At 47.9% G+C, this 27914-nt stretch overlaps 1 protein-coding gene and 1 pseudogene across 1 annotated transcript in view; one reads left to right on the top strand and one right to left on the bottom strand.

The window, feature by feature from the left end:
• Positions 1-27914, top strand: part of MYBBP1A (MYB binding protein (P160) 1a) — a 78374-nt gene that overhangs the window by 31028 nt on the left and 19432 nt on the right. The window contains exons 19-23 of the mRNA XM_015428536.1: positions 2456-2613; positions 4780-4914; positions 5947-6064; positions 7565-7696; positions 8212-8280. Coding sequence (XP_015284022.1) covers positions 2456-2613; positions 4780-4914; positions 5947-6064; positions 7565-7696; positions 8212-8280 — 612 coding nt within the window. The remainder of the gene's footprint in view (positions 1-2455; positions 2614-4779; positions 4915-5946; positions 6065-7564; positions 7697-8211; positions 8281-27914) is intronic.
• On the bottom strand, positions 12106-12494 carry LOC107125137 (annotated as a pseudogene).

Below are 27914 nucleotides of genomic sequence, written 5' to 3'. Positions count from 1 at the left end.
GTGAGTGCTTATGTAATAGAGAGGACTTGCTTAACTACTTGATGGCAAGTAAGCTGTCATTTGCTGGAAGGAACGTGCCTTAGAGCCTCACTGCTAATTAGTAAATGGGATCATGACTCTCTCCTAAGAAGCAAACCAGTGCAAAAAATCCATTACCCCAGTTTCAGCACATGAGAAGCTGTGAAGGGTCATTGAAGAGTGATGCATGGATGATGAAGCATGGGCAATAATGAATGTGCTTAAAGCCTGGGTGATAGGGCAACTCGAATGATAAAAGGGTTGGAACACTTTCCCTATGAGGAAAGGTTAAAGCGCTTAGGGCTCTTTAGCTTGGAGAAAAGACGACTGAGGGGTGACATGATCGAGGTTTATAAGATTATGCATGGGAAAGAGCAGGTAGAGAAAGAGGTACTTTTCTCCCTTTCTCACAATACAAGAACTCGTGGGCACTCCATGAAACTGCAGAGCGGTCGAGTTAGAACGGATAAAAGGAAGTACTTCTTCACCCAAAGAGTGATTAACACATGGAATTCACTGCCACAGGAAGTGGTGGGTGCTACAAGCATGGACGGCTTCAAAAGGGTATTAGATAAGCATATGGAGCAGAGGTCCATCAGTGGCTATTAGCCACAAGGTATAGGTAGGGGCTCTGGGGCAAGTGATGCTCTGTCTTCTTGGTGCTTGGGGGGGGGGGTCAACAGTGGGAGGGCTTCTAATGTCCTGGCCCCACTGCTGGACCTCCTGATGGCACTGGTATTTCTGGCCACTGTGTGACATAGAGTGTTGGACTGGATGGGCCTTTGGCCTGATCCAACATTGGCGTCTCTTATGTTCTTATGTTCTTATATGTACAGCATTCTCTGGCTGTGGCATTAACGGCCGACTTCCATGTGTGAATGAGCCCTCTCTGAAACCAAAGTTGGTGCAATTGGCTGGGGCCAATCTCATCCATCAATTCTCCCCCCCCACCCCCCAAAAAAACCAGTATTAAACTTCTGGGACAGCTTTTCTGTTCCTGTACTTGCCTGAGTTTAAGGGGTAGCAATTACTATTTTACATTCTGCTTTCTCAGTCTGTTGATACCCAAGTCAGCTAACAATTAATTGAAACAGGAAAAAATAGCCCATAATACTATTTATTTATTTATTTGTTAAACTTTTATCCCACCCTCCCGGTCGAGGCCAGCTCAGGGCGGCTAACAACAGATAAAATTCCAAAATACATATAAATAATAAATACAACTTTAAGTTATGTGTCGGTATCGCTGGTCTGCTTCAGATGCTGTAAGAAGTACTTCAGACGTCATAAAGGAGGGCATCGACTCGGGCAGTTAATAGGGGTCCAGCGGGTCAGGGCTCTTCGCCATACGAGATAACAAGAATCTGAAAATATATGAACGTTCCAGCAGCAGTAAAGCAAAAACTAGCATTTTTTAAAAATTAGCAAAGAAGGTTATACACAAAGTTTTTAGTTACTGTGTATAACTAACTTGTACGCAGGGCCCCCCCCGGACCGCACACACCGAACAGGAGTTCGGTGGCCCCTCAAAGGTGAACGAAAATTCGTTCTAACTTAAACCTTCATTGACTCAGAACTTCTGCATCTGCATGGAAATGTAAATCCATCAGGCCGGGATTTATATATAGAACAGAATGGGGGAGTGATGTTAACAAAGAGAGGCTGGTTCCAACCGGATCCAATCCACAGAGTGTTCAATCTACTCAACACAGGGGTGTAGCTTTTGTAAGGATGCGTAGATAGTCAGAATATAGACCATACCGCATGATGAGAATGCTGCATCTCTGTATTTGTTGATTTCTAGCCTTTCCGGTTTTATCCACACGGCGCCCATGTGAGGAGTGTTAGGCTAAGAGAAGAAGAAGAGATTGGATTTATGTCCCGCCCATCACTACCCAAAGGCGTCTCAGAGCGGCTTACAGACTCCTTTCCCTTCCCCTCCCCACAACAGACACCCTGTGGGGTAGGCGGGGCTGAGAGAGCTCTGACAGAAACTGCCCTTTTTCAAGGACAGCTCTTGCCAGAACTATGGCTTGCCCGAGGTCATCCAGCGGCTGCAAATGGAGGAGTGGGGAATCAAACCTGGTTCTCCCAGATTAGAGTCCACGCACTTAACCACTACACCAGACTGGCTCTCGAGGGAATAAGTAGCTGTATAGTCAGTAGCCAAACAAGGGAATTGAATCTGGGTCTCATCTTCCCTTGCCTTATCTGGCTTTCATGGCCACCGGCTGCTTTCAGTCTCATAACAAGCTGTGATACACTGATCCAGGCAGTAAAGAAGGCCCAGTCTTCTGAACATCTCCTGCGAGACGCCACTGACCCTGATTCACATGTACATACCCCTTGCTGGGTACATGAGTATCCTCTCTCAATTTTCCTTATGCCTGCCGCTCACATTGGTTTTGTCCGTTTCCGCTCCGTCTTCCTTTTGCAGGTTCTGGATCTAGTGGAGGTGTTCCTTACAAAGCAGGCAGAGAACCCCCTCGTCTTCGGCATCATTGACCCTCTGCTGTTGGTGATTGAGCAGAGCATGAGCTCTGAGGCCAGCAAACAAGAGCAAGATTATCTCCGCAAGACGGCTGACATCTTCACGTGAGTTTCAGGGACATTAGTTGAGGGTTTGGTATGCAGTCCATCTTTGAAAGTGTGGTTTTCTATCCCCTTAACGGTTTTCGTGGAGGTGATAAAATTACAAATGTTTTTTGTTAGAGGCCACAGATTCGTTCAGACATTGTTGTCTCGTCCAATCGGATTGGTATCCATCTAGTTCTTCGTCCTTTCTCCAGCAGTGGCAACAGATGCCCGTGAAGAAATTCGTGAGCAGATCGTGAAGATAGCCACCCCCTGATGCTTTTTGCCAGGCTTCTGGCTAATCAGAGGTCTCCTGCCCCTGAACATATTCATTTATTTATTATTTCTTTGACAAGAAATAATGGGGACCCAACGCGGCTTCTCCTCTCCTCCATTTTATCCTCACAACAACCCTGTGAGGTAGGTTAGGCTGAGAGAGTGTGCCTGGAGGATCTATCAAATAAACAAATAAACAGAGGACATGGGACGAGGAGTAGTGTTGGATACCTTTGCGGGTGTCTCTTTTTCAAAAGTATAATCTAGAATTTTTTTTTTCCAGTGGCTTGCTAAATAGTACTTGGTCATCCTTCGTCCCTGCTTGGGGCAATTCTGAAGTGACTCAGGAGCCGAGCACCTCATGACCAGCCATTCTTTCTTTGGCGCACCGGAGATTTATTTTAAGGACCTGTGCTACATTTTTTACCAGAGGTGTAAAGGGAGTTGGGAGACGCACCGCCTCGTGTTTGCCTGCTCGCTGATGCGGTTTCTGTCAGCGTGGTGTTGGGAGGATTTATTTTTCTGGATGGTTAAGATTGACAGACTCTAATCTGGAGAACCGGGTTTGATTCCCCACTCTCCCCCTCCTCTTCCTCAACATAGCCACGCAGAGGGCAAAAGCGTCGTCACTCTTCCCCTCTAATTGTTCTTCTTTCTTTTTTTTAAATAATAATTTTTATTATATTAGAAATACACAAATGCAGATATGCAGATGAAACATTTTGAAATAACACAATAAATCCAACATATAAACTTTCAAGCAAGGTTTCCACATTGTTACCAATGTGCGTGTGTGTGTGTGTGTGTGAGAATAATTATCCATAAACCTTTGTTAAACCTTCTAACAATAATATATAAAATTATGCAACTCGTAACCATGTGAAGTATATAACAGATTAACTGAGTATGTAGGATTTTCGAATGATTTCAATAAGAAGAAAAGCAAAAAATGAAAGCATAATAACTGAAGGAAACTTTAAATCCATTTATGAAATTGGGACCATTCGGAGGAGAGGAAGTGTTGCGATGATAAATTGTCTAAAATCGGGAACCATTTGGGAGTGAAGGTGTCTTGAATAGGATATTGGGAAGAGATGTTTAGTTTATTTGATACTGCATCCATTAAATAGTGGTTCCACAATTTTTTATACCACATTTCCACATTAGGCGCCCTGTGATCCTTCCAGCATGATGCAATTGCCGTTTTAGCAGCATCCAATAAGACTGCTATTAACGCTTTATGTGATCTGTTTTTTAAATCTGGTGGCCATGTATTTAAAAATATGATCTCCGGTAAGAGTGGGATCCGCACCGAGGTGATCAACTGGATTGTGGACAAAATGTTCAGCCAGAAATCTTTTATCTTTACACACTTCCACCAACAGTGGGCGTAGTCGCCAATTTCTTGACACCCTTTCCAACATTTCGGGGAAATCCCCACCGACATCAAAGCAAGTTTGCGCGGTGTAACGTACCATCTATTCATTGTTCTTCATACGTTTCTCTGGCTTCTGAAAGCTCATCAGACATTGCTCATGTGTACTCCCAAGTCATATGGCCTTGGAGACGTGCTTTGTATTGTTTTTTCCCCCTCATAGAGCAGAGTTCTGCAGCCACTGCTTACATGCTGTGGCTTTTCTAAAGAATCACGGGCATATGCGTAGGCCCTGAGTCTCGTGCTGTGTTTAAAGGCTCGCAGGGATGAGTCAGAGCTCCTCTGAAGGCTTTAGCTGCTGGGGATGTTTGGAGGGTGGGTGGTGCCATCCCCATTGTGCCTTCTTGGGCCATGGGGTGGTGGGGGACGATATCCTTTGGTTGATGGCCTGCCTCAGACTTTTTGGAAAGGCCTCCTGTGCCGGGGGTTTCTGTTGCGTGTTGATGACATTGCGGGGTGTTTGTCTCGGCTTCCAGGAATCATTTGTGCAGATCCAAGCAGTACTGCAAAAATGTGGCCCCCCTCCGGGAGGAACTGCACGCCCATCTGGAAAGCCTGGTGAAGCGAGCTTGCAGACAGAGTGACTCCGCGGTGGCCCTTTACTGCTTCAGGTGGGCCATTCTGGCAGATGAGCCAGAGACTCTCTTGCGCTCTTTTTAAATACTCTCAGCCCTGCCAGCCACCAGGAACAAATCCCGGTGGCTGGCACCCAAAGATTTCCAGCTCCCAATTAAAACCACCAGTTCCTAGTCCTCATGATTTCAGAGGAAACCTGCAGGCAGCATCCGTTGTGGACTCTGGTTCGGTGCACCTAACAGCTCCATGGGTCCACGGAACGTGTGGGGAGGGTGAGGGGGCTCATGCTCTCTGGCCTTCGTGTGATCTCCGAATCCTCCGCAAGGGCAGCCCTGCAGAGCATGAGGTTGTGGGAACTCCCGAACTCATGTGTGAAGTCTCACGGCGATCACCTGCAGTAGACAGGCTGTATTTTTAACTCCCGCTGTATTTTCAACTCCAACCCCATTGGTTTCAGTGAAGCTTATTTCCAAGTATGTGTGCTTCAGGACTGCAGTTCGCTGTGGTCCAGGGAATCTTCCTCTCTCAACTACTGCAGAGAATTTTACCAGTCTCGTTCTGTGCACATAGCTTTTCCCAGTTCTACAGCGAGAGAACTTGAGAAGGCTAAAATTCTCTCATCTCTGCAGCTTGTATGACGAAGCACCTCGTTCCTGTGCGAGAGCAGCTTCCATTCTAAGAACACAAGAACATAATAGAAGCCAATGTTGGATCAGGCCAATGGCCCATCCAGTCCAACACTCTGTCACACAGTGGCCAAAAATACCAGGTGCCATCAGGAGGTCCACCAGTGGGGGCAGGACACTAGAAGCCCCTCCCACTGTCGCCCCCCCCCCAAGCACCAAGAAGACAGAGCGTCACTTGCCCCAGACTGAGAGTTCCTATCTAGACCTTGTGGCCAATAGTCACTGATGGACCTCTGCTCCATATGCTTATCTCATTCCCTCTTGAAGCTGTCCATGCTTGTAGCTGTCACAACCTCCTGTGGCAATGAATCCCATGTGTCGATCACTCTTTGGGTGAAGAACCCATTTCAAGGCTTTGATGCCTTCTTGTCTCTTCCACAGTGCATCTCTGTATATCTTCCGAGTGTTGAAGGGAAATCTAGCCAGTGAAGTGGACCCACAAAGTGTGGAGCTGGAGAAGAAGCCTAAATACCAACAGAAGAGCACACAAGCACCTCTGGTGAGGAGATCCTGTTTTGATTAATTTGCTTAATTAACGTTCCGCGAGAGTTGATGTGTTTCTGGCTGCCGCTGAAGATCTGTTTCCATGAGGAGTTGACTACAGTTTTTTAAAAAGCTATGGCAATAATGGGATCTCAGCAAAGGTGTCCATCCGCTGGTAGGCTGATATTAAGAAAACCCCCAGCCAAAAGAAATATTTTCACTTCTCCCAAATGACTGAGTGTAAGCAAATCTTTGTGGGTAAGTGCCACGTCTGAGGCACTACCACCGAAAAGGCCCTGTTTCTGGTCACCACCCACCTCACTTCGGAAGATGGGGAAACACTGTCTGGGGTTTCATTAGAAGAAGAGAAGAGGAGAATAAGAGATTGGATTTAAACCCCGCCCTTCACTACCCGAAGCAATCTCAGAGCGGTTAGCAATCTCCTTTCCCTCCCCCTCCCCACAACAGGCGCCCTGTGAGGTAGGTGGGGCTGAGAGAGCTCTCGCGAGAACTGCCCTTGAGAGGACAGCTCTGAAAGAACTTATGACTGACCCAAGGTCACGCCAGCAGCTGCATGTGGAGGAGTGGGGGAATCAAGCCCGGTTCCCCCAGATTAGAGTCCATGTTCCTAACCACCACCCCAAACTGGCTCTCAGACTGGCCCAGCTTAACTGATTGATACAGGAGGATCAGTCACATTTCCATCCCACCCTTCCTCCACAGAGGTTAAGGCAGCCATGCGTGGTTATCTCCACCAGTCTTGCTAGCCACATCTGTCTAGTTTCTTGGTGGTGGCGGGAAGTGCCGTCAAGCCGCAGCCAACTTTTGGTGGCCCTGTCGGGTTTTTAAGGCAAGAGAGGTTCAGAGGTGGTTTGCCATTGCCTGCCTCTGTGTAGCAACCCTGGACTTCCTTGGCTGGTCTCCCGTCCAGATAGTCACCAGAGTTGACCCTGCTTAGCTTTCGAGGTCTAATGAGATCGGGGTAGCCTGGGCTGTCCAGGTCAGGGTGTCTAGGGTCTTACCTACTTTATTTTATCTGATCAAGCTTTTATCTGTCTGTATATCATGTTTTTGTCATGCCCATTCAGAGGAGCTCAGGGTAGTGTACCTGGTTCTTCCTTCTCCATTTTATCTTCACAACAGCCCTGTGAGGTAGGTCATACTGAGTGTCTGGCCCCAAGTCACCCAGTGAGCACCGTGGCTGAGCGGGGACGAACTTGAATTTCCCAGGTCCAGAACTCTCACATTGGATGTGATCAGTGCAAGGTGGCCCAATCCAGCCATAAGAACCAGTACTCTGTTAAAGTTGAAATTCTGGAGATGCAAAATTCCACGCTGTAGGTTGCGTTCTGCGCTTAAGTCCATTTGTTTGGATTGCAAGTTTTCCCAGGCATGGACTACGTCTCTGCGGCATAAAGGAACCCCCACCATGGGCTGTTCTGAATAAATCTGCCAAGTCTTAGCGATGTCAACCTGACTCACATCATCATCATCCTTTTATGCCTTCTCTTTATAGGCCTCCACTGTCGGAAGCCTGGATCTGGAGCGAGTGACCACCGTGTACAGGGATGCTTTGAACTTCTTCCTGACAAAGCGCAACAGCCCACTCACCGGATCCATGTTTCTCGATCTCTTTGAACGTCACCCGGTAGGTGAAGGTTAAGAGCCTCTCTTTACGGCTGTGATAGGAAAAAATCCCACCTCTGAGTGTTTACTTAAGACATCTTCTGGGGATTATCCATTTCAGTTTTGAAGTGACTGCTTGGTGGACCGATACCTTACATTCACTGCATCCAGAAGTTTGATAAAGAAGGGATTGGGTGTGAAGATGCAAAGACATTTGGGGTGTGTGTGTGTTTTTCATATGTGCGTGCGCTCACGTGCGTGCGTGTGCACCTGGAAGTCATGGTGACCTCTGGTGACTGACCCCTACTGGGGGCCTGGAGGATATTCAGGGAGGTGGCTGAATAAAGCCTGCCCCCACCTCCCTGCTGCTGGTATTCCATGGAGGTCTCCCATCCAAGTACTGGCCAGAGTTGACCCTGCTTGGCTTCTGAGATCTGATGAGATCGGGCTTGCCTGGGACTATCCCGGTCAAAGACATTTTCGATTTGCGAAACTGGCGTAAGCTTCCAGTAACCATCGGCTGTTCTTTGGTCGTAGATCATGTGCAAACAACTCATTGACACTGTTGCGAAGTCTATCACTGCAGGGGCCAGGCAACACCAGCAGGTAAGTTGTGGATGCCAACTGGCTAAAGAAATCATGTGTTTTATGGGCTGGATTGCAGTTCTGTGCATGGTGCCCGTGCCGAAGTCACCCTGGTGGGTGGAAAGCGCTGTCAAGTCGCAGCCAACGTCTGGCCATCCCACAGGGTTTTCAAGGCAAGAGACAAACAGAGGTGGTTTGCTATTGCCTGCTTTGGCAGAGGAACCCTGGACTTCCTTGGCGGTCTCCTATCCGAGTGCTAACCAGGGTTGACCCTGCTTAGCTTCTGAGATCTGATGAGGTTAGATTAGTGCAGTAGCCCTGTAGGTCTCTTTAAGTATCACTAGAGGTGTAACCAGGGGTCATTTTGTAGAAAAAGAGGTGCAGGAGCTCATTAGCATAACTCATTAGCATAACTTATTTGCATATGCCACACCCCCTGACATCACCGGACGTGTGTCAGAAGGCAACACCCACCACTCAGGTTCCACTGGACTCTTTTGGATTGCTAGCTATTTGGGGGGGGGGGGAGGACACGTGCAGATCTGTCCTCGCAGAGGAAGGAGAGCTTGTACCTGAATAAAGCTTGGTCTTAAAGGTGCCACTGGACTGTTTTGGACTGAGGGGCCGGGGGGAGCTCTGCAACTTACCTGGTTGCTTCTTGCTCTGACTGAGGGCTGCTGGGAGCAGGGGGTGGGGCTTGTTGCATGTGCCCGCCCCCTGGGCTCCTTACGGCCGGAGCTCTGCTCCTGTGCGCTCCTGCAGGAAATGACCCCTGGTCTGCAGTAGATTCAGAAGAGACAGCCCTCTTCCCATAACACTGAAGTAATGTATGAAGTTAGGTACCCTGTGACGTAGCTATGGCCAGTAGGCTCCAGACTTCACTTGCTCCTAGAAAATATTTAATTTCTTTCTTTGTATTTAAAAAAAAAATCTCCTCAGACTTCACTGCCTCCAAACCTTTTCTCAGTTTCTGTCCCCTTTTCTTTGCCACAAATTGACGGCATTCCGATTTGACCCTCACCTGCCAGCTAGCATGGTGGATGTTTTCTGTCACGCAGTTTGTAATAACTAGTTTTGAATAGATATTAGATGGGGAACGGAAGTCTTTGATGGAGCTGCTAGTGGGTCGTGTCAAAGTGCTGGCGGTTTCAGTACTTATAATTACTCGTGAAGAGGAATGCACTTAGGATATTAAATGATACTAAACGATGTGGAAAGATTTGTAATGTGGCTCCTGTTTTATTTTTGCTTCTCCTGAGGGTCTTTTGGCTTTCTGCTGGCATTAGTCTGACATTGTCCGTAAGCCCTGAACTCTGCTTCCTGAATTCCAGTCTGAAAACATACACGGGTGGTGTTTAATTCCCCTCGTCTCCCCACCGACGTAGTTTGATCTTATTAGTGTGGCAGGCACCCTCGGGGAAGTTGACCTTCAAAATGGCCTCCGTGAGTCATCTTTCCTTCAGCAGTGGGAATTCATCTTGTTTTCTGAGCACGTGCGTGGGGACCTCAGGGTTGGAGCTTTCGTGCGTGTGCCTGCGTGTGCCTACATGTGTTTGTTTGCACTGATGGAGCAGAGATCCATCAGTGGCTATTAGTCACAAGGTATAGATAGGGGCTCTGGGGCAAGTGATGCTCTGTCTTCTTGGTGTAGTGGTGTAGAGCCAGTTTGGTGTAGTGGTTAAGTGTGCGGACTCTAATCTGGGAGAACCGGGTTTGATTCCCCACTCCTCCACTTGCACCTGCTGATGTGACCTTGGGTCAGTCACAAGCTCTGGCACAGCTGTCCTTGAAAAAGAGCCGTTTGTGTCAGAGCTTTCTCAGCCCCACCCACCTCACAGGGTGTCTGTTGTGGGGAGGGGAAGGGAAAGGAGTTTGTAAGCCGCTCTGAGACTCCAAGTGAAGGGCGGGGTATAAATCCAATCTCTTCTTCTTCTTCTTCTTCTTCTTGGTGCTTGGGGGGGGTCAACAGTGGGAGGGCTTCTAATATCCTGGCCCCACTGCTGGACCTCCTGAGGGCATCTGGTATTTCTGGCCACTGTGTGACACAGAGTGTTGGACTGGATGGGCCTTTGGCCTGATCCAGCATTGGCGTCTCTTATGTTCTTATGTTTTACCAGGCAGAATATAATTTATCCCTGTACATCTTAGCAGCCTTCCTGAGTCTCTTGTGTTTCAAGTGAGATAATAGCTTCGTCGTTTTATTTGTAATGTTTAGTCATGGGTCTGATGATCTTGGCAGTTTCTTCTTCTCTGTAATGGTGCAGGTTTCTCTCCCCCCCCCCCCTGTTAAGAAAACAATCAATCATAGCTGATATGAAATGTTGCCCACAATAGCTTCTTGTACAGGTGTGTATTTTGTCAGCCGATGAGCACTTCTGGTATGCGGGGAGCCCGCCTAGGCCTGATTCCAGCACCAAGTCAGCTCTTTTCCATTCCATCTGCAATGCTCTGAAAAGGTACAGAGAAAATCTTGCCGGGGGGGGGGGGGTGGGGGGGGAAAGGGCCGGAAAATAATAAAATAAAATAAATTGATTATGGAATGTTTTATTTTAACATGATAAATAAAATATTTTAAGACAAGGTGTTCAAATATTTTCCAAATCATTTCTAAAATATATAATGGTATCAGATTGATCTAATTTCTGTGCACTGAGGACAAGCAAGTCCTAGGTTACAAACTGAACTCTCCAATGCAAGAACAAGATGCATTTCTTCCTTTAGGAGGTGCGATTGTCAGAAGAAAATAAAAAGGTTTCAGTTTTGTTTTTGCATGTGGGTAGGTATTCTGTTTGTAATAATTGTTTGGGTACACTATATTTTTAATATGCTAGTTGTGATAATTTCATGCCAAGTAAAAATGTCCATAGTCATATTTTATGTTCCTAAAGTAACAGAATGACTTTCAATCTAGAAAAGACAAAAGAAATGCTAATGTAGCATTTTTTTCAATTTTTCCGAAAATTTCCGTTTCCCCCCGAAAAAAAACGGGGAAAAAACGGGGTTTTTTCCGAGCTTCAAAATATCCAGAAATTTTACATCTCGGGGGGGGGGGGGGGGGGGGGGGGGGGAGGTGTGTGTTCTGTGTCGTTTCGTAGCAATCCAGAGTCAATCAAGAAAGAATGACATGTGGGGAGGGGCTCTTGGAAGGAAAAGATCCGGAAGCTGTCGTGGTGTGATGGCTGCTTGGGCTGCCTGCTGTGAGATGGGGGAATACCCAGTTCACATCTCATTGTGTTCTACATAAGAAGAGCCCTGCTGAGTTGGACCAAAAATTCCCATCTAGTCTAACATCCTATTGCCCACCGGATGCTTCTGGGCAGGGCTTTTTTTTGTAGAAAACGTCTAGCAGGAACTCATTAGCATAATAGGCCATGCCCAGCAGCAGAAACTCAGCATATTAGGCCACACCCCCTGACTGCACCACTCATTCGCATATTAAGCCGCACCCCCATGTTACCAGAAGTGTGGTCATCCAGCCACACCCACCGTTTGCTTCTTATTCTGTTTCCCTTGTTTGTGGTCAAAACCCAGAGCTTTTTTGGTAGCAGGAACGCCTTTGCATGTTAGGCCACACCCCCCTAATGTAGCCAATCCTAATGAGTTCCAGCTGTTGGGTGTGGCCTATTATGCCAATGAGTTCCTGCTGGGTGTGGCCAACTTGGGAGCCAGCCGGAACTCCGTTCCTGTGCGTTCCTGTCCAAAAATAGCCCTGCTTCTGGGAAGTCTACCAGCAGGGTGTGAAGCTAATAGCTCCTCCCTCATCTCTGTGTCCTGGGCATCTGGTTGGTCTCTCTCTCTGTGTCTCTCTCTTCCCAAAAAGCATTTATTGGTGCAGCTACATGCAATTTAGAATCTGAGCTTCTGGGGGGGAAAAACCACTTGTTCTTGCCTGTCTTGTACCTTTCTTCAGACTTCACTTTAGCTTCTCTCTGTGTTTTGAGTTTCAGTGCAGGGTCCCCCCAAAAATATATCCTTGTTGACAACAGTTCTGTCCAGGGGAATATCAACAGAATACCTTGTGGGCATCAGGTGATTGTCATTATAGACTTTCACAAAGGACTCGATCTTGGACTGTCACTTTGCATGAGTAGCGGTCAATTCCTGCCATCAGAGCATGGCTTGTATAGCCAGTCTGAGGTACCACCATCAATGTTCTTGATGATCATGGCTTTCTGGCCTGAATAATGCCTGGCCGGAAGAAGGACCACCTTTCCGGGTTTCATAAACTTGCGCATCTCGATGCCACCACAGCGATGGCGCCCAGGCCAGAAGAGGAAAAAGAAACTCCTTCCGCCAGCATTTCACACAGCCTGGCCAGTGGCTGTGCCAGCATCTGGAATCTCAAGGTGCACTGCTTCTAAACCTGGAGGTTCCATTTAACTGTCGCTGCTGATAGTTTTGCCTAGGCCTGTATTCCCGTAATTTGACTAACAAACTCAGCATGTTGGCACGCTACGCTTCTGCGCTCTGTCTTTTTGCTCCATGCTTCTCGTCTGCAACATAAAGGAGACAGGAGCGGCGTCTTACCTTGCAGAGCAATTGTGGAGATTGCTGAAAGAATGTATGCAAGTGTATAAGAATGTTTCAAATGCACTACATGGGGGTAGGTGGCGGAGGGAGGCCGTTTTGATTACTCTTTGGTTTGTCCTAAGCACCCTAACAACTCTGAGTGGGTGGGGTGCTTTAAGAGTCAAAGGGATATACTGTTGAGAAGGGATCAGCCCCCCCAGCACTCTTCACAGAGGGATGGGAAGTATATGAAGTTAAACTCTGGGCAGGGAAGGTTCGGCTCAACACCATGCTAAACAATCGTCGTAGCACTGTGCACGTTGGGTAGCGCTTTCGAGTGTTCAAAATGTTTTGCGCACTTGATCTTGCTGTAATCCTTACAATAGCCCTGCAAGGTAGGCCAGCATTATCCAGTATCACAGACTGGGAAAAGGAGTCTGAGAGTGAGAGGGGCTTTCTTAAAGCTACCTAGTAGGTTTGTGGGACTGGCGGTATTTCAAATGGGGACTTGGTGAATTGCAACTTGGGTGTTCAGTGCAACATCCTGTCCTTATAATAGCCCTGTGAAGCAGTCTTTCTAAAAATGCAGAACTGAAACTTGGGGGGGGGGGGTGCGTGTCTGGCCCGAGGCCGGGCACTGAACCCAAAGGCTTTGAGGATATGTAAAAAGGCGAGAACGTTTTCAAGGGGCGGAAATAAAATGGAGTTCAGCCGATATTTTTAGGCTGCTGGTGTGTCTGTGTGACCTCGGGTCCTTGTGTGAGTGCGTATTTTTTAAATAAAAAGCTGAAAATTAATTACTTTCCCACATACACCTTATCTATGGCAAAAAGGCAAGCAGAGCATTAAAAGCAAAGATTTCTCCCTTCCCCTCCCGGTAAACTATATGCTTCTGCCCACGTTGGCAATAAAGTAAATGACTCATTTTCGCTCAAGGCTCCGACGTTGAGCGCTCCCTCCTAGTGTTTTCCAGCAGGTGGTAAAAGGAGAATTCATTATAAGACACTTGCCATAAAGTACTGGAGATAATAAAGGAGATTTTAGGGTTTGTTTTTCTTAATTCACTCGGGGACTTTTTAAATTCACATCCTGTGAAATGCTCCTGGAGCGGTGTGAGAGTGTGAGCGTTTGAGCACGAGAGTCCCGCATGATTATGGCCATTAGCTGAGAACTTCGTCCGGGGGCCTTTCGTGGGGTCCCACTGCCTCTGGGGGTGGGGTAGGCACCTCTCAGGTGGAAGGCCTTTTCCATGGTTGCCCCCCCCCAGCTTTGAAACTCCTTTTTGGGGGGGGGGCTTCTTAACCTGACACTGTTTTTAGACCTGTCTGTCTTGATGGCACCAAATGGCCACACCACATGGGAATCTGCGGCTGGATATACCCCCAATGTGTCACTTAATCTTTTCGAAAATGCTGCAGAGGCCGCACACAGGGCAAACTTTCCCCTGCTCCGTTGCTGTTTCACCAATCAGAATTGTGACCTGCATGCCGCTAGGGGGAAAGGGAGGCCCCACTGCTGCCCTGACCCAGATCCCTCTTATGGGTGCTTGGCTTTTAGAGGAAAATTAAAGACTCTGGAGGAGGAGGAGATTGGATTTATACTCCACCCTTCACTACCCAAAGGAGTCTCAGAGCAGCTTACAAACTCCTTTCCCTTCCCCTCCCCACAACAGACATCCTGTGAGGTGGGTGGGGCTGAGAGAGCTCTGACAGAAACTGCTCTTTTTCAAGGACAGCTGTGCTGGAACTATGGCTTGCCCAAGGTCATACCAGCAACTGCATGCGGAGGAGTGAGGAATCAAACCCGGTTCTCCCAGATTAGAGTCTGCGCTCCTAACCACTACACCAAACTGGCTCTCTACTGGAGGAAGAAGAGGAGAGGAGATTGGATTTATACCCCGCCCTTCACTACCTGAAGGAGTCTCAGAGTGGCTCATAAACTCCTTTCCCTTCCCTTCTCTTCCCTCCCCCTCCCTCCCCTCCCCTCCCAACAGACACCCTGTGAGGCAGGTGGGGCTGAGAGAGCTCTTGACAGAAGCTGCTCTTTTTCAAGGACAGCTGTGCCGGAACTATGGCTTGCCCAAGGTCATCCAGCAGGTGCAAGTGGAGGAGTGGGGAATCAAACCCAGTTCTCCCAGATTAGAGTCAGCGCACTTAACCACTACACCAAACTGGCTCTGGAAGAACAGACCACGTGTTTCTCCCTTCTTGTCTAGTTGTGGCTCTTGTTCTGTGTGATCTGTGTTCTGGGCGCTGTCTTTTCAGTGACATTTTCCTTGCTGTTGTGTGCCTTTTCAGTCTGGTTTTATATTGTTGTGTGTTTCCTTGTTGTGTGCTGCCTCAAATGCCCCTTGGGGCAGACCCCCCCCCCCCCCCCAGCATTTGCTTTTTAAAACAAATATTCAAGAGCGCTGTTGCCTGGATGATTATTTCGTGTTTTGCAGGAAGGATTATTTCATCGTTCCCCCCACCCCCCATCTCCGCGTTGATGTACAGCATTAAAATCAGTGGGTTGGCTCCTACCAGCTTTTTTTTTTTTTTTGAACTTTTTGCACTTTCTCACCTGATTCACCTCCTCCCTACAGTGCCTGTCCCAGGAGGCTTTTCAGGACCGACACAAAGAAATACTTCTGTATACAACGAGTGATTAAAATGCGGAGTTCGCTGCCAGAGGACGTAAAGCAGTGGCCACGTGTATAGATGGCTTGAAAAGGGGATTAGAAAGATTCATGTAGGGATAGGACTATCAGTGCTTCCACCATGGTGACTCAAGAGACCCTCCACATTTAGAGGCAGTCGACCTCTGAGCACCAGTGCCAGGAGGCAACAACAGGGGAAGTCCTCAGCCTCTGTGCCTATTTGCTGGACCTCCAGCGGAACTGGTTGGCCACTCTGTGAGACAGGATGCTGGACTAGATGGACCACTGGTCTGATCCAGCACAGTTCTTATGCTCTTCAGTGTGTCTCGTGATCCTAAATACACACTGATGGGGTATTATAGCATTGGAAAAAGTGCAGAAAAGGGCAACTAGAATGATAAAGGGGTTGGAACACGTTCCCTATGAAGAAAGGTTAAAGTGTTTGGGGCTCTTTAGCTTGGAGAAATGACGACTGAGGGGTGACATGATCAAGGTTTATAAGTGTAATGATTCCTTGTTGTTGTTTTTTGTGTGTGTCTTTAAAAGTTTGGTTGCATAGCTGTGATAGACTAGAGTGGTTGAGAGAGGCAAGTGTGGTATGATTGGTGGTTGACAGAGAGGGGGAGGGGTTTTGTAAGTGAATCTGGGTGGATGAGTATGTGAGTCAGTAGTTTCAGTTACAGGTTGACAGTTGAGAAAGTTAGTTAGTATTGTGTTAAAGCAGTTAGAAGTGGACAGCTGCGGTTGTTCAGTGAGAAAGAGAGCTGAAAGCTGAATGTATAGGAAAAGTAAAGTAAAGTTTAAGTGAAGTAAAGTTAAAGGAAAGTCTGAGAGTCATAACAGACTGGAGTGAAACAGTGAACATATATGGCATTGAGATAAACAAGTGTTACAAAGTTACATGAAAAGATCCCTGTCAGTGAGGGAAAAGATTGAGTGTGATACCAAAGCAATATTATTATTATATACATATATAAAAGGAAGTACTTCTTCACCCAAAGAGTGATTCACACATGGAATTCACGCCACGGGAGGTGGCGGCGGCTACAAGCATGGACAGCTTCAAGAGGGAATTAGAGAAGCATATGGAGCAGAGGTCCATCAGTGGCTATTAGCCACAAGGTATAGAAACAAACTCTCAGTCTGCGGCAAGGGGTGCACTGTATTCTTGGGGTTTGGGGGGGCAACAGTGGGAGGGCTTCTAGTGTCCTGCCCCCACTGATGGACCTCCTGATGGCACCTGGTATTTTTGGCCACTGTGTGACAGAGAGTTGGATTAGATGGGCCATGGGACTGATCCAACATTGGCTTCTCTTATGTTCTTATGTTCTTATCCTGGCACAGCCTTTTCGGGAGTAGAAAGGGACCCCATTCTTTCTCTTTTGCCAACAGAAAAGTTGGTAAGATCCAACCCAGTAAGCCAGCCTAGAAAGCAATAAACACAAGATGGGGGTGTGACTTGCTTTGCCTGTGGAAGACCTCAGAGCAGTTGGGCTGTTGTGGGGAAAGGAGTTGGGTGTAGCCCTGCGTGATTTGGCATGGGTCTCTGCTTCCTAGAGTGGCTCGGCCAGGATTTGGTCAGGCCCTTTGAGACAAGGGAAGGGTTTCCCCAGGGTCGCTGGGATGACGTTGGAGGAGACACTGCAAATCTGGTGGCTTCCCGGCCCCTGCGGAGCCAAGCGATGCCTAATTCTAGTCTCATACTTGAGACGGTCGATTTGCTTTCTGGTTTTCTTTTTCTGAGATTTCAGCCAGACGGGATAATGGGAAGGCGGTGAGTCTTGCAGAATGGAGAAGACCCTGGCCCTTGGCCAGAAAAGCTCTTAAGAGGTTTTTTACTGGGGAGCGGATTGATACTTGGGCCGGCGTATTGCGTTCCTCTCCGTTGATACTTGGGCCGGCGTATTGCGTTCCAGCTATTTTCCTGGGTCACTGATTCCCACGGCTTCACTCCACTTCCGATGCAGGAAAGCCAGTCTGGCGTAGTGGTGAGGGTTGTCAGGCGAGGAAGGATCTGGACGACTCAGGTGTGAATCTCCACTCTGCCCCGGAAACTTACTGAATGATGCTGGGCTGAGTCACACGCTCTCAGCCTAACCTGCCTGACGGGGTTCTTGTAAGGATAAAATGGAGGAGAGGGGAACAATATTGTAAGCGGCTTTGGGTCCCTTCTGAGGAGAAATGTGTGGCATGTATGTTGTTTTAGGGTACAGTATTTGGGGGTGGGATCTGTGCTGCTTCTGGAGAGCCAGTTTGGTGTAGAGGTTAAGAGCGTGGACTCTAATCTGGGAGAACCGGGTTTGATCCCCCAGTCCTCCACTTGCAGCTGCTGGGCTTGGGCAAACTATAGTTCTGACAAGAGCTGTCCTTGAAAGAGCAGTTCTCGAAAGAGCTCTCTCAGCCCCACCTACCTCACAAGGTGTCTGCTGTGGGGAGGAGAAGGGAAAGGAGTTTGTAAATGAGGACTAGTTTGGTGTAGTGGTTAAGTATGCGGACTCTAATCTGGGAGAACCGAGTTTGATTCCCCATTCCTCCATATGCAGCTGCTGGTGTGACCTTGGGTCAGTCACAAGTTCCATCAGAGCTGTTGTCTCAAGGGCAGTTCTGGAGAGAGCTCTCTCAGCCCCACCTTCCTCACAGGGTGTCTGTCGTGGGGAAGGGAAGGGAAAGGGAAGGGAAAGGGATTGTAATCCGCTCTGAGTCGCCTTCGGGTAGTGAAGGGTGAGGTATAAATCCAATCTCTCTCTTCTACCTGTCTCTCGTTCGTGCACTGATTTCCTGATCCATATACCCATGTCGCCCCTCAGTTACCCATACGTCTTTTCCTTTCTTCTTGCCGATGCTTTGGAGAGACAAAAGAAATCCAGTCAGGGTGACCCAATGAGGTTGATTGGCCATAGATTCAGGACAGGCATAAAGAAATACGGATTCGCACAACGCATAATCAACTCATGGAATTCTCTGCCTCACGTTGCAGTACTGGCCGCTGCCTTTAGTGGCTTTAAAATATATATATATTAAATTCATGCCACGGTAGACCTGTCACTGTTGGTGGGATGCCAAATGGAGCCTCCATTTTCAGAGGCAGCCTACCTCAGTACTAAACGCTGAGGATGGGGTGGGGGCTCTTGCATTTGGGCTCGGTTTATGGCTTCCCGGCCACTGTTAGCAACAGGGGGGAGGAATACTGGACCTTTGGTTGGATCCAGAAGATCTTAACCTTTCTGAAAAACGCTTTGCATTCAAGCTTTAAACCTGCCTTTATTCTGTATGACTGTTGAGTGTACAATGTAATGTCTCTGGCGTGGAACTTGTAATCAGGGAAGAAAGGGGCGGGCAGCAGGAAATTGGAACAAATCGCTTTGGAAAATCCAGGATGGTCACATTGCACCCCGCTGACAGATTTAAGGCCCATTTGCGGGAATTCAGAGCCTCTCTGGCTTTGTTAGGGACTCGCCTGCGAGGTTTTGTGTTATTCTTCTTATCTTCATTGCCACAGGTTGCAAGGGATAATGAGGGCTCCCCGTCTGGAGCAAAATGGATGAATTGCTCACCGGGGCATAGCAAACCTGTCTCTCAGCAGCCAGCTCCCTTAGCTGAAATGCACAGGGCAGTCCGGGAGGACTTGTAAGGTTGAGTAATTTCCCTAACACATTTGAATTATATTTGCCACTTGATGCATAGAGAGCGGAGGCTTTTAAAGAGAGATGGACTTGACATGAATCCCGACCGGGTGCATTTTTGCCGCCTCCGTCAAGCGTAACCAGAGGGGGAAGTGTATTTGCTCAGTTGCAAGGTCATTGATGGGTTGTAATTTTGATGTAGCGTTAAGGCCTGTCGCTGAGAGATCTCTTGGCATTCCTCTATTCTCTGATCTGTCACTTTTTTGTACCCTTCCTCGAAGAAGATCAGAGCTGCGAATTGTAAGGCTATCCCAATTTATCCTTGTAAAAGTCTTGTGAGATTTGGTGCGCTGGGGGAGCAGGAAACCTTCTGTGGCCTCTGTGACCAGGAAGCAGTTTGGCCCCAAAATTACCTTTGTGGTAGGGCAGACTTAGGCTGCGGTCACACGGACCTCTTACCGCGCTAGTTTTCCCGCAGTTCTTCTATCCGCGACATTTTATATTGCTTGGAGGTGGTCAGACGGTCCCTCTGTCTTCCGCTTCACTCGCACAAAGTACTGATCACACAGCGCGCCGCCCCTGCGGCGGCACGGGGTTTTTTAAAAAAACCCTGCACATGCACTTGTCTCCCCATGCGCATGGGCGAATTACGGCTTGAAAAAGCAATATCGGCGTTACCAAACTGTCAATACACGTGCTCGAAGACGTAAAGGAAAACGAGAAAGAAAACGGGGTTAAACATGCGCTTGGGCGTACATACAAACTAAAAAGACCAAAATAAAAGCTAGCACCTGTTTGCACATGCGCTTAACTTAAACCGGAAACACAAAAAAGGGGGGGAGGGTAGCGCGGTCACGGTGGATTGCTGTCCAGATACCAAAACCGCGGATACAAAGCGCGAGATATCGGAAAAACACCTGTTCCAACGGGTGTCAGAAAACGCGGATAAAAAGAGTGAAAAACGCTGGACTCAGCCCGCTTCGGTGCGGAGGCGGGTTTGTCAATGTGAATAGGAAACTTTAATGTGCGAGGGATCAGCAGCGAAGCCCGCACTAAATGTCCGTGTGACCTGACCCTAAGAGACTGGCCATTCAGTGGTCTTTATAACAAACAATTTGAACTTGTGTTTCCTGCATTCACACTAGCCTGTGAAGTGGAGAAGGCCGAGATGGTGTCCAAGCAGCACCTTGGAGCTCAGTTCCCAGTAGGGTAGAGAAGGATGACACATCGATTTCTCGGAAACCTTTATGACAAAGCCTTGGTTTGTTCACAGGTTATGAGTGGCTTCAGAGATGGGCCGTTTGGGACCGGGGTCCGTGGCTGAGTGGTATAGCTCCTGCCAGCATGGTGCAGTGGTTAAGAGTGGCGGGCTCTAATCTGGAGAAACCAGGTTTGATTCCCCACACAAATCCTGCTGGGTGACCTTGGGCCAGTCACAGTTCCTTCAGAACTCTCTCAGCCCCACCTGCCTCACAAGGTGCCTGTTGTGAGGAGAGGAAGGGAAGGTGATTGTAAGCCGCTTTGGTACTCCTCAGGGTAGAGAAAAGCAGGGTATAAAAACTTACTCTTTTTCTTCTCCTGCTCCTCCATACAAAGCCTGCTGGGTGACCTTGGGTCAGTCACAGGTCTCTCAGAACTCTCTCAGCCCCACCTGCCTCACAAGGTGCCTGTTGTGGGGAGAGGAAGGGGAAATGACTGTAAGCCGCTTTGAGGCTCCTTAAGGTAGAGAAAAGTGGGGTATAAAAACCCTATTCTTCTTCTCTGCCATCTCGAGTTAAAAGAATCTCCAGTAGCTCACACTGGGGAAGTTGCCTTTCCTCTTGAGATATCGGACAGCCACTGCAGTCAGAGGAAACAGTGCCAAGCGTGTTGGTTTAACTCGGTAATAGGTAGCTCCTTTATGTCTCCCAAGCCCCATGAGGCCCTGCTTGGGAAAAAGAAACATTTTGAGGAAGAGTGGAGAGGGTTTTCTTCTTTTAGTGGAAGGTTTGGGGCTTTGATCAACCAGCCCTTGAAATTCCCCCATAGAAAACCTCCTCACGCTTAAGGGGGCAGCTATTGACACCTTTCCCCCGTAATAGTGTAAGCTCAGCGTATGCAAGGGGATGGTTATTAAAGTGCTAATAAGCCGGCTGCTGTGAGTTAGTGGAAAGGTTTCGCTTCTGCCAGCCGCTCCGTTATTTTTATTAAGACGTGGCTGTTGCCATCTCTGATTTAAGGGTTGTACCGCGGGAATGTGTGCTCACTCCGAGGCGTTAGTGGTACCTGAGAGCATGAAGACTGGAGGTGTGTGTGTGTGTGTGTTGTGTGTGAGGGTAATAGCACAGGGTTTCTCGCTTGTCAAAGGAGTGATAAAATGTGAAGCTTTAAGTGGTTCTTAAGAGTGCCCCGTGTGGTGATTTAGCCCGCCGCCGCGTACAATTCCCAACCCTTCCGCCTTCTCGTGTCTCGTTAACGGGTGCCTATAGAAGCGAATGTGGCAACGGTTTTAGCTTAAAGACGATCGAGAAGAAAGAGGACACTGGCACTGACTGACCCTTTTTATTGCCTGCGAAAGAAATGTCTTTTTCTCTCCTGTGAGGATGGGAATGAATCAAACCTCCCTTTTGTGTTTCAACAGTCCCCCCCTTCCCCGTGCTGGGAACAGGTGGGGTGAGGGAGTCGGTGCAATGGTTTTCCAGCTTACCTGTATACATATGCTAATTTCCGCCGCTCTGCCTGCTAGCCATGTTTTCCTGCTGCTGTTAATCTGTTGTCAATCATAATTAATAATAATACTTAGCATTTATTTTAGTACTTTCAAAAGGTCAGAGCACGACATGTACTTTCACAGCCATCCTTACAGCAGCTCTGTAAGTTAAGTTAGTGTTTTTGTCCCTCCCCCCACCCGCCTTGTTGGGAAGGGGGCGGTTTTGAGGCTTAGAAAGAGGTTTGCCTAAGTCCATTTTAAAGACACTTTCCAGGGAGTGAGACCCATCGAATGACGTGAAACACGAGACATTCTTCTGACTTTCTCTGCTTAGGACCGCTCTCTTAGCGAGTTGGTGGTGCAGGCGGAATTCAAGCAGGGGTCTTTTGGATCCATAGCCCCTTCTGTTACACAATAGCAGTGGCACACATCTCCAAGATGGATTAGAAGAGAAGAAGAAGAGATTGGATTTATACCCTGCCCTTCACTACCCAAGGGAGTCTCAGAGCGGTTTACAAACTCCTTCCCCTTCCCCTCCCCACAACAGACACCCTGTGAGGGAGGTGGGGCTGAGAGAGCTCTGGGAGAAACGGCTCTTTTTCAAAAACAGCTGTGCCAGAACTATGGCTTGCCCAAGGTCATCCAGCAGGTGCAAGTGGAGGAGTGGGGAATCAAACCCGGTTCTCCCAGATTAGAGTCCGTGCACTTAACCACTACACCAAACTGGCACTTAACCACTACACCAAACTGGATTACAGGCTCTGTCATTGCTACCAGTTGTCTTTGTACAAAGTGGTATATGAAACTGTGGAGGGCAAAGCTTGGCTAATTTCTCCTTCTCACTATTATTCTTTTTGCCTGTTCCCAGCCATCCGGGAGCCCCCTGCACTGTCAGCGGTTTACACCTTCTGTAATTGGCTTCCGGGTTGGCCATCTCTATAGAATGACTTGCCGCTCTCCTGCCCATAAGGTGGACAGATTAATTGTCTGGTTTCTTCGAGTCAGGCTCCATAAACCGCAAGGTAATGAGGCTCGCTTCTTGCTGTTGAAGTAGATTTCCAGCACAGTTCAAAACGTCTTTTTTGCTGGTCTCCATCCCCCACTTCAGCATAAATGAACATTGGCCCCGGTCACACGGAGCATTAGGCACGCTAGAGAGACGGAAGATAGGCGGATTTTCCGGGCGCGATCTCACCGCCACATCTGGGAAGCGTAGAGCTCCCGTGGCGCACCCGAGGCTTCCCGCCGAAGATGCGGGGTAAAAAACTAGTACCTTGGAGGTACTAGTTTCCAGAAACCATGGGGCAAGGGCGGGCGTCTGATCGCGTTTCCGGTGGTAGTTCCGGCGCCCGCCCATGTCCCCTCGCAAAAAGGTTTTTTTTCCCAGTCTCCACGGATGCGCACAAGCACCCAATGGAGTATGCGCACATTTCAGTTTTAAAAAAAGAAACACAACCCCATTTGCCGCTCCGCTCCGCTTCTTTGCCGCGTCGTGTGATCGGCACCTCCCCCCTAACCACGGGAGCTCGACGGGACCTCAACCCAACACCTGATCGCGCAGTCGTGCGTTAGTTTGCTCCGGGGCAAACAGCCACGCCTCCCCCCCCGCATTTTCCTGCCCGTGTGGCCGAGGCCTTTGTAGATTTGTATGCATTGATTGCATTTGTTTCCAGTAGGTTTGCACAGAACATACAGATATATGTAAAATTTGCCTTCTGGAAGTCTTCAAGAGGGGGTTGTTTAAATTGAGAATGCAGCACGGTGAGGAAAAGTTGAACACGTAAGCACCCTTTCCCAGTGCCACTGACAACTTCGAGAGCGAAATGGTTACAGATCAGGGAGGGGCTTTGATTCAGTGGCAGAGCATCTGCTTACCATGCAGAGGGTCCAAGGTTCAATCGCCAGCATCTCCAGTTAAAGGATCAAGTAGTGGATGATGTAAAAGACCCTGGAGAGTGGCTTGCCTTTAACAGGGACTAGAGTACCACAGATTATAAGACTCTATGGCTATCAAGCTATGATAGGAATGGAACCTCCATGTTCAAGTGCAGTGTACTCTTGAATACCAGTTGCTTGGGAGAAATGACAGGAGGAAGACTGTTGGCTGTATACACTGCTTGTGCACTTCCTGGAATCATTTGAAGAAGAAGAAATTGGATTTATACCCCGCCCTTCACTACCCAAAGGAGTCTCAGAGCACCTTACAATCTCCTTTCCCTTCCCCTCCCCACAACAGACACCCTGTGAGGTAGGTGGGGCTGAGAGAGCTCTCTCGAGAACTCCCTTGAAAGAACAGCTCTGAAAGAACTTATGATGAACCCAAGGTCACACCAGCAGCGGGTTGGTCACTGTGGGGAACCTTCGGTCTGTGCTGGGCGGGCAGTTGTTATGTTGGACGAGATGGCCTGTATGGCCCCTTCCAACGCTGATTCTATGATTCTATTTATTTTTATTTTATTTATTTATCACAGTTATATTTTATATTAGTATGTAAACTGAGTTTGGTATACGTGGACATAAAACTGAATTTTGAGCTACTTTTTTTACCAAGTTTGTTGATCTAGTTGTGTAAAATATATAACTGAGTTTTGCACCGCCCCTATTCTGGAGGAACGTGGGGACTCATTAAGGATGTTACGGGGGAAATTCCTGGTAAATGAAATTTAGGAGATTGTATTGTGGTGAAATATGTGTCAGGGGGATAGGTATTTTGTACTTGGAAGCAAAAAAAACCCACCCCATAGTGAAATATGTGCCCGGCAAATGTTAAATTCCACATCCCGATTAAGTGGATCTGCAGATGTTTGTCTAGCTTTTGCGATTTTCTTTGCCTGCTCTCACTCCCTGCTTGTTTACCTAGCCAGCAAACAGCTGAGCGATGCTCAACTCCACCTAGAGGTTAGGGGGAATTTGCTTTGTTCGAGGAAAACCCAACTTGCCCTTTGGGGATCCCTAACTGCCACTCCCCCCCTCTTAAGAGTCTTTCAGGGCCTTCTTCGGTAGCCACCGGCACCTCTTGCAACACGCCCCTCTCACCAGTTTGATACCAGGAGGACAATCCTTATCCTATTACATTGCTTATTGGATGTACCATCCTGTTGACTTACACTCTGTAATCCTCCTCAAGTTTCAGTGAGAAAGGCGGACTGTAAATCATGTGAAGAAATGTTTGTTCATGTTGTATGAGTTTTGCTTTGACAGCCAGTGAGGTATAATGAGTAGAATGCCTGACTAGGCTCTGACAGGCCTGGGTTTGAATCCCGATTATACCATGGAAGCTCGCTGAGTGACCTTGTGCCAGTTACTCTCTCTCTCTGGCTTACCAACCTCACAGGGGCGGCATTGACTATAAAAACAGTATGGGAGAACGGTGTTGTAAGTTGCTTTGGGTCCCCACTGGAGAAAAAAGGTGGAGTATAAATATCTAAATATGAATAGAGACAAAAGTCATGGAGGAGAGATGTATCAGTAGCTGTTAGCCATGCATAGTTGTGAACGGCACCTCCATCTTCAGAGGCAGTTTATCTTTGAATACCAGTTGCTAGGGGCTTGGGCTTTTCTGGCAGCATCTTGTTGGTCATTGTGGGAAACAGGATGCTGGCCCTAGATTTAACCCTTGATTTGATCCTCCGGAGCTGCTGTTCTGTTCACGAAGGATCTAGCCTAGCCTTCCACCCGGCATGTGAGTTGGTCTTGCATTCGGAATCATTCCCCTTCATGCAGAAAACCAACATATCAGGGGAAATGCCTGTTGGAAATGTAAAACTAATGTGGGGACCTTTTACCACGTGTGGTGGAGTTGTGGTATAATGCAAAAATATTGGAAAATGGTACAAAGTATTATTTTAGAAATACTAAACCTAGATGTCTCTTTACTACCGGAAATTTATCTATTGAATGCAATCCCGAAGGGGTGTGTTAAACAAGATGCATATCTACTAGTATACATTGTAACAGCTGCGAGAATTCTAGTAGCTAAAAAATGGAAAACAGATAAAACTCCCTCGAAAGAAGTCCTAATAACTAAACTTCTTGAATTAGCGCAAATGGACAATCTGAGTTTAACTTTACTAAATAAAGACCAAAAAATACAGAATGTAAGATGGTTAAGGGTATATAATTGGATAAAGCATGTAAGAATAGAGTGAAGGAATAATATAACGGATTGTGTAATATGACATGCAATTTGGTACAATGACTCTAAAAATTTGTGTAATCGGTGATAATGAAATGTTTGTAATTAAACTGGAAATTTATAAAATAAACGTGTGTGGGGGGGAAACATATCAGGGGAAATGGCAAAGTAGAAACCTGGATAGCCCAGGTTAGCCTGATCTCAGCAGATCTTGGAAGCTGAGCAGGGTCAGTCCAGGTTAGTACTTGTGTGGGAGGCCACCAACGAAGTCCAGGGCTGCTAAGCAGTGTCAGGCAGTTGCAAACCACCTCTGAGGGACTCTTGCCTTGAAAACCCTACAGGGTCGCCATAAGTTGGCTGCGACTTCGCAGCGTTTTACACACACAAACAGAAACCTCTTCCCTTCCCTGCAAGATTTCTGTATTGCAAGGCTTGGCTGAGAGATGCTGAATCAGGAAAAGTCGACGGTCCCGCGTCATTCTTTTGCCTCCCGTCTTCAAAGTGATTGCCTCAGAGGAGAAACCGTCAGAAGCGGCTTTGTGGAGAGAGAATATCAGTGTCTGTTGAGGGCAGGAGATCTGTATCATCAAGCGTTTAATGATTCCGGTTCCTGCAGCATGACTATGGTTTTCTGCCTCCCACAGTGGCTGTGTGTGTCCCCCCCCCCCAGCTGCTTTCACATGGGTTCTGTTAACCCAGCATGGAGTGTGAAGATAATGTGGTTGTGTTTTGGTTTGAAAGAACGGTAGGTTTTCCCCATGTCTGTGGTGGCTGGCATTCTTAACACTCAGGTGTAATATCAGGACTTCCAAGGCCTTTAATTCCAAGACTGGTTTGCACACAGCCCTCTGCAAGTTAATCACTTCTGCCAGCCTGAGCAACAGTCCTGATCACAAGCCAGCAGGTGGTGGGGGGGATGACTTCTATAGTCAAGAAAGCTAACACTTAGGCAGAAAAAACTCTCTTAAAGGAGACCAGTTTCTTGACACAGAGTTAGAAGGGATCCTAGAGGTCACCTACTCCAACCCCCTTGTTCAGTGTGGGAATTAGTCAACTACAGCACCCCCCTCTGCTTAAAGGAGCACATGCATTTAAAAACATTTTAAAAATGATTGAAAAGCATTTACAGGAGACATTCTTGTGGGGATGTGCCTTTACGAAAGGGGGCAGAGCCCCCCCCCCAAGCCCCACCGTAGCTACAGGCCTGAGCCCAGCTGGCACCTTCTCCCATGCCCCCCCCCCCCACCTGGGGCCTGTGTATCAGCTAGGGGCAGAACCAAGCCTAAAGTCTAGCCCTGCACTCCCCTTGAGTAACCTGCCTCATTTGCTGGGCTTCCCAGCACAGCAGACGGGTCTCAGTTTTGGGCAAAGCTTTTCCATCCTGCCACTGGGCTCAGTGGACAGTCCAGTGTGCTTGCAGTAATCCCCGAGGTGCTGGGGCGGCCTCTGGACAGTCTGTTGAGCACAGCTACCCTGGTCTCAGAATCAAACAAACAAAAGCAGCACAGTTTGGTGGGCTTGGCAACTTATGATTGGCGATGCCCACTAAATTTGATATGCACGGGCACTGCTGAGTACTGTTGGCACTATGCCTTTGCCCAGGACTAAATTTGGGGTGTCCTGGGCAGTGAAATAGCTAACAGATTGGGAATTCAGTGATTTGAATTACAGCTGTGCTTACAACTTGCTTAGTTGCCTTATGGTAAGCCCTCTCAGCCTCCATATTTACAGTGTGGGGGTAATAGTACTGACTTGATAGGGTTATTTTCAGAATTACAAGCCAACTGAAGGAGAGCCAGTTTGGTGTAGTGGTTAAGTGCGCGGACTCTAATCTGGGAGAACCGGGTTTGATTCCCCACTCCTCCACTTGCACCTGCTGAATGACCTTGGGCAAACCATAGTTCTGGGACAGGTCTTCTGGAAAAAGCAGTTTCTGTCAGAGCTCTCTCAGCCCCACCTACCTCACAGGGTGTCTGTTGTGGGGAGGGGAAGGGAAAGGAGTCTGTAAGCCACTCTGAGACTCCTTTGGGTAGTGAAGGGCGGGGTATAAATCCAATCTCT

This window comes from Gekko japonicus, unplaced genomic scaffold (genome assembly GCF_001447785.1).
Source record: "Gekko japonicus isolate JY-2015 unplaced genomic scaffold, Gekko_japonicus_V1.1 scaffold677, whole genome shotgun sequence".
NCBI lineage: Eukaryota > Metazoa > Chordata > Lepidosauria > Squamata > Gekkonidae > Gekko > Gekko japonicus.
This window is presented reverse-complemented; position numbering and strand designations above follow the sequence as displayed.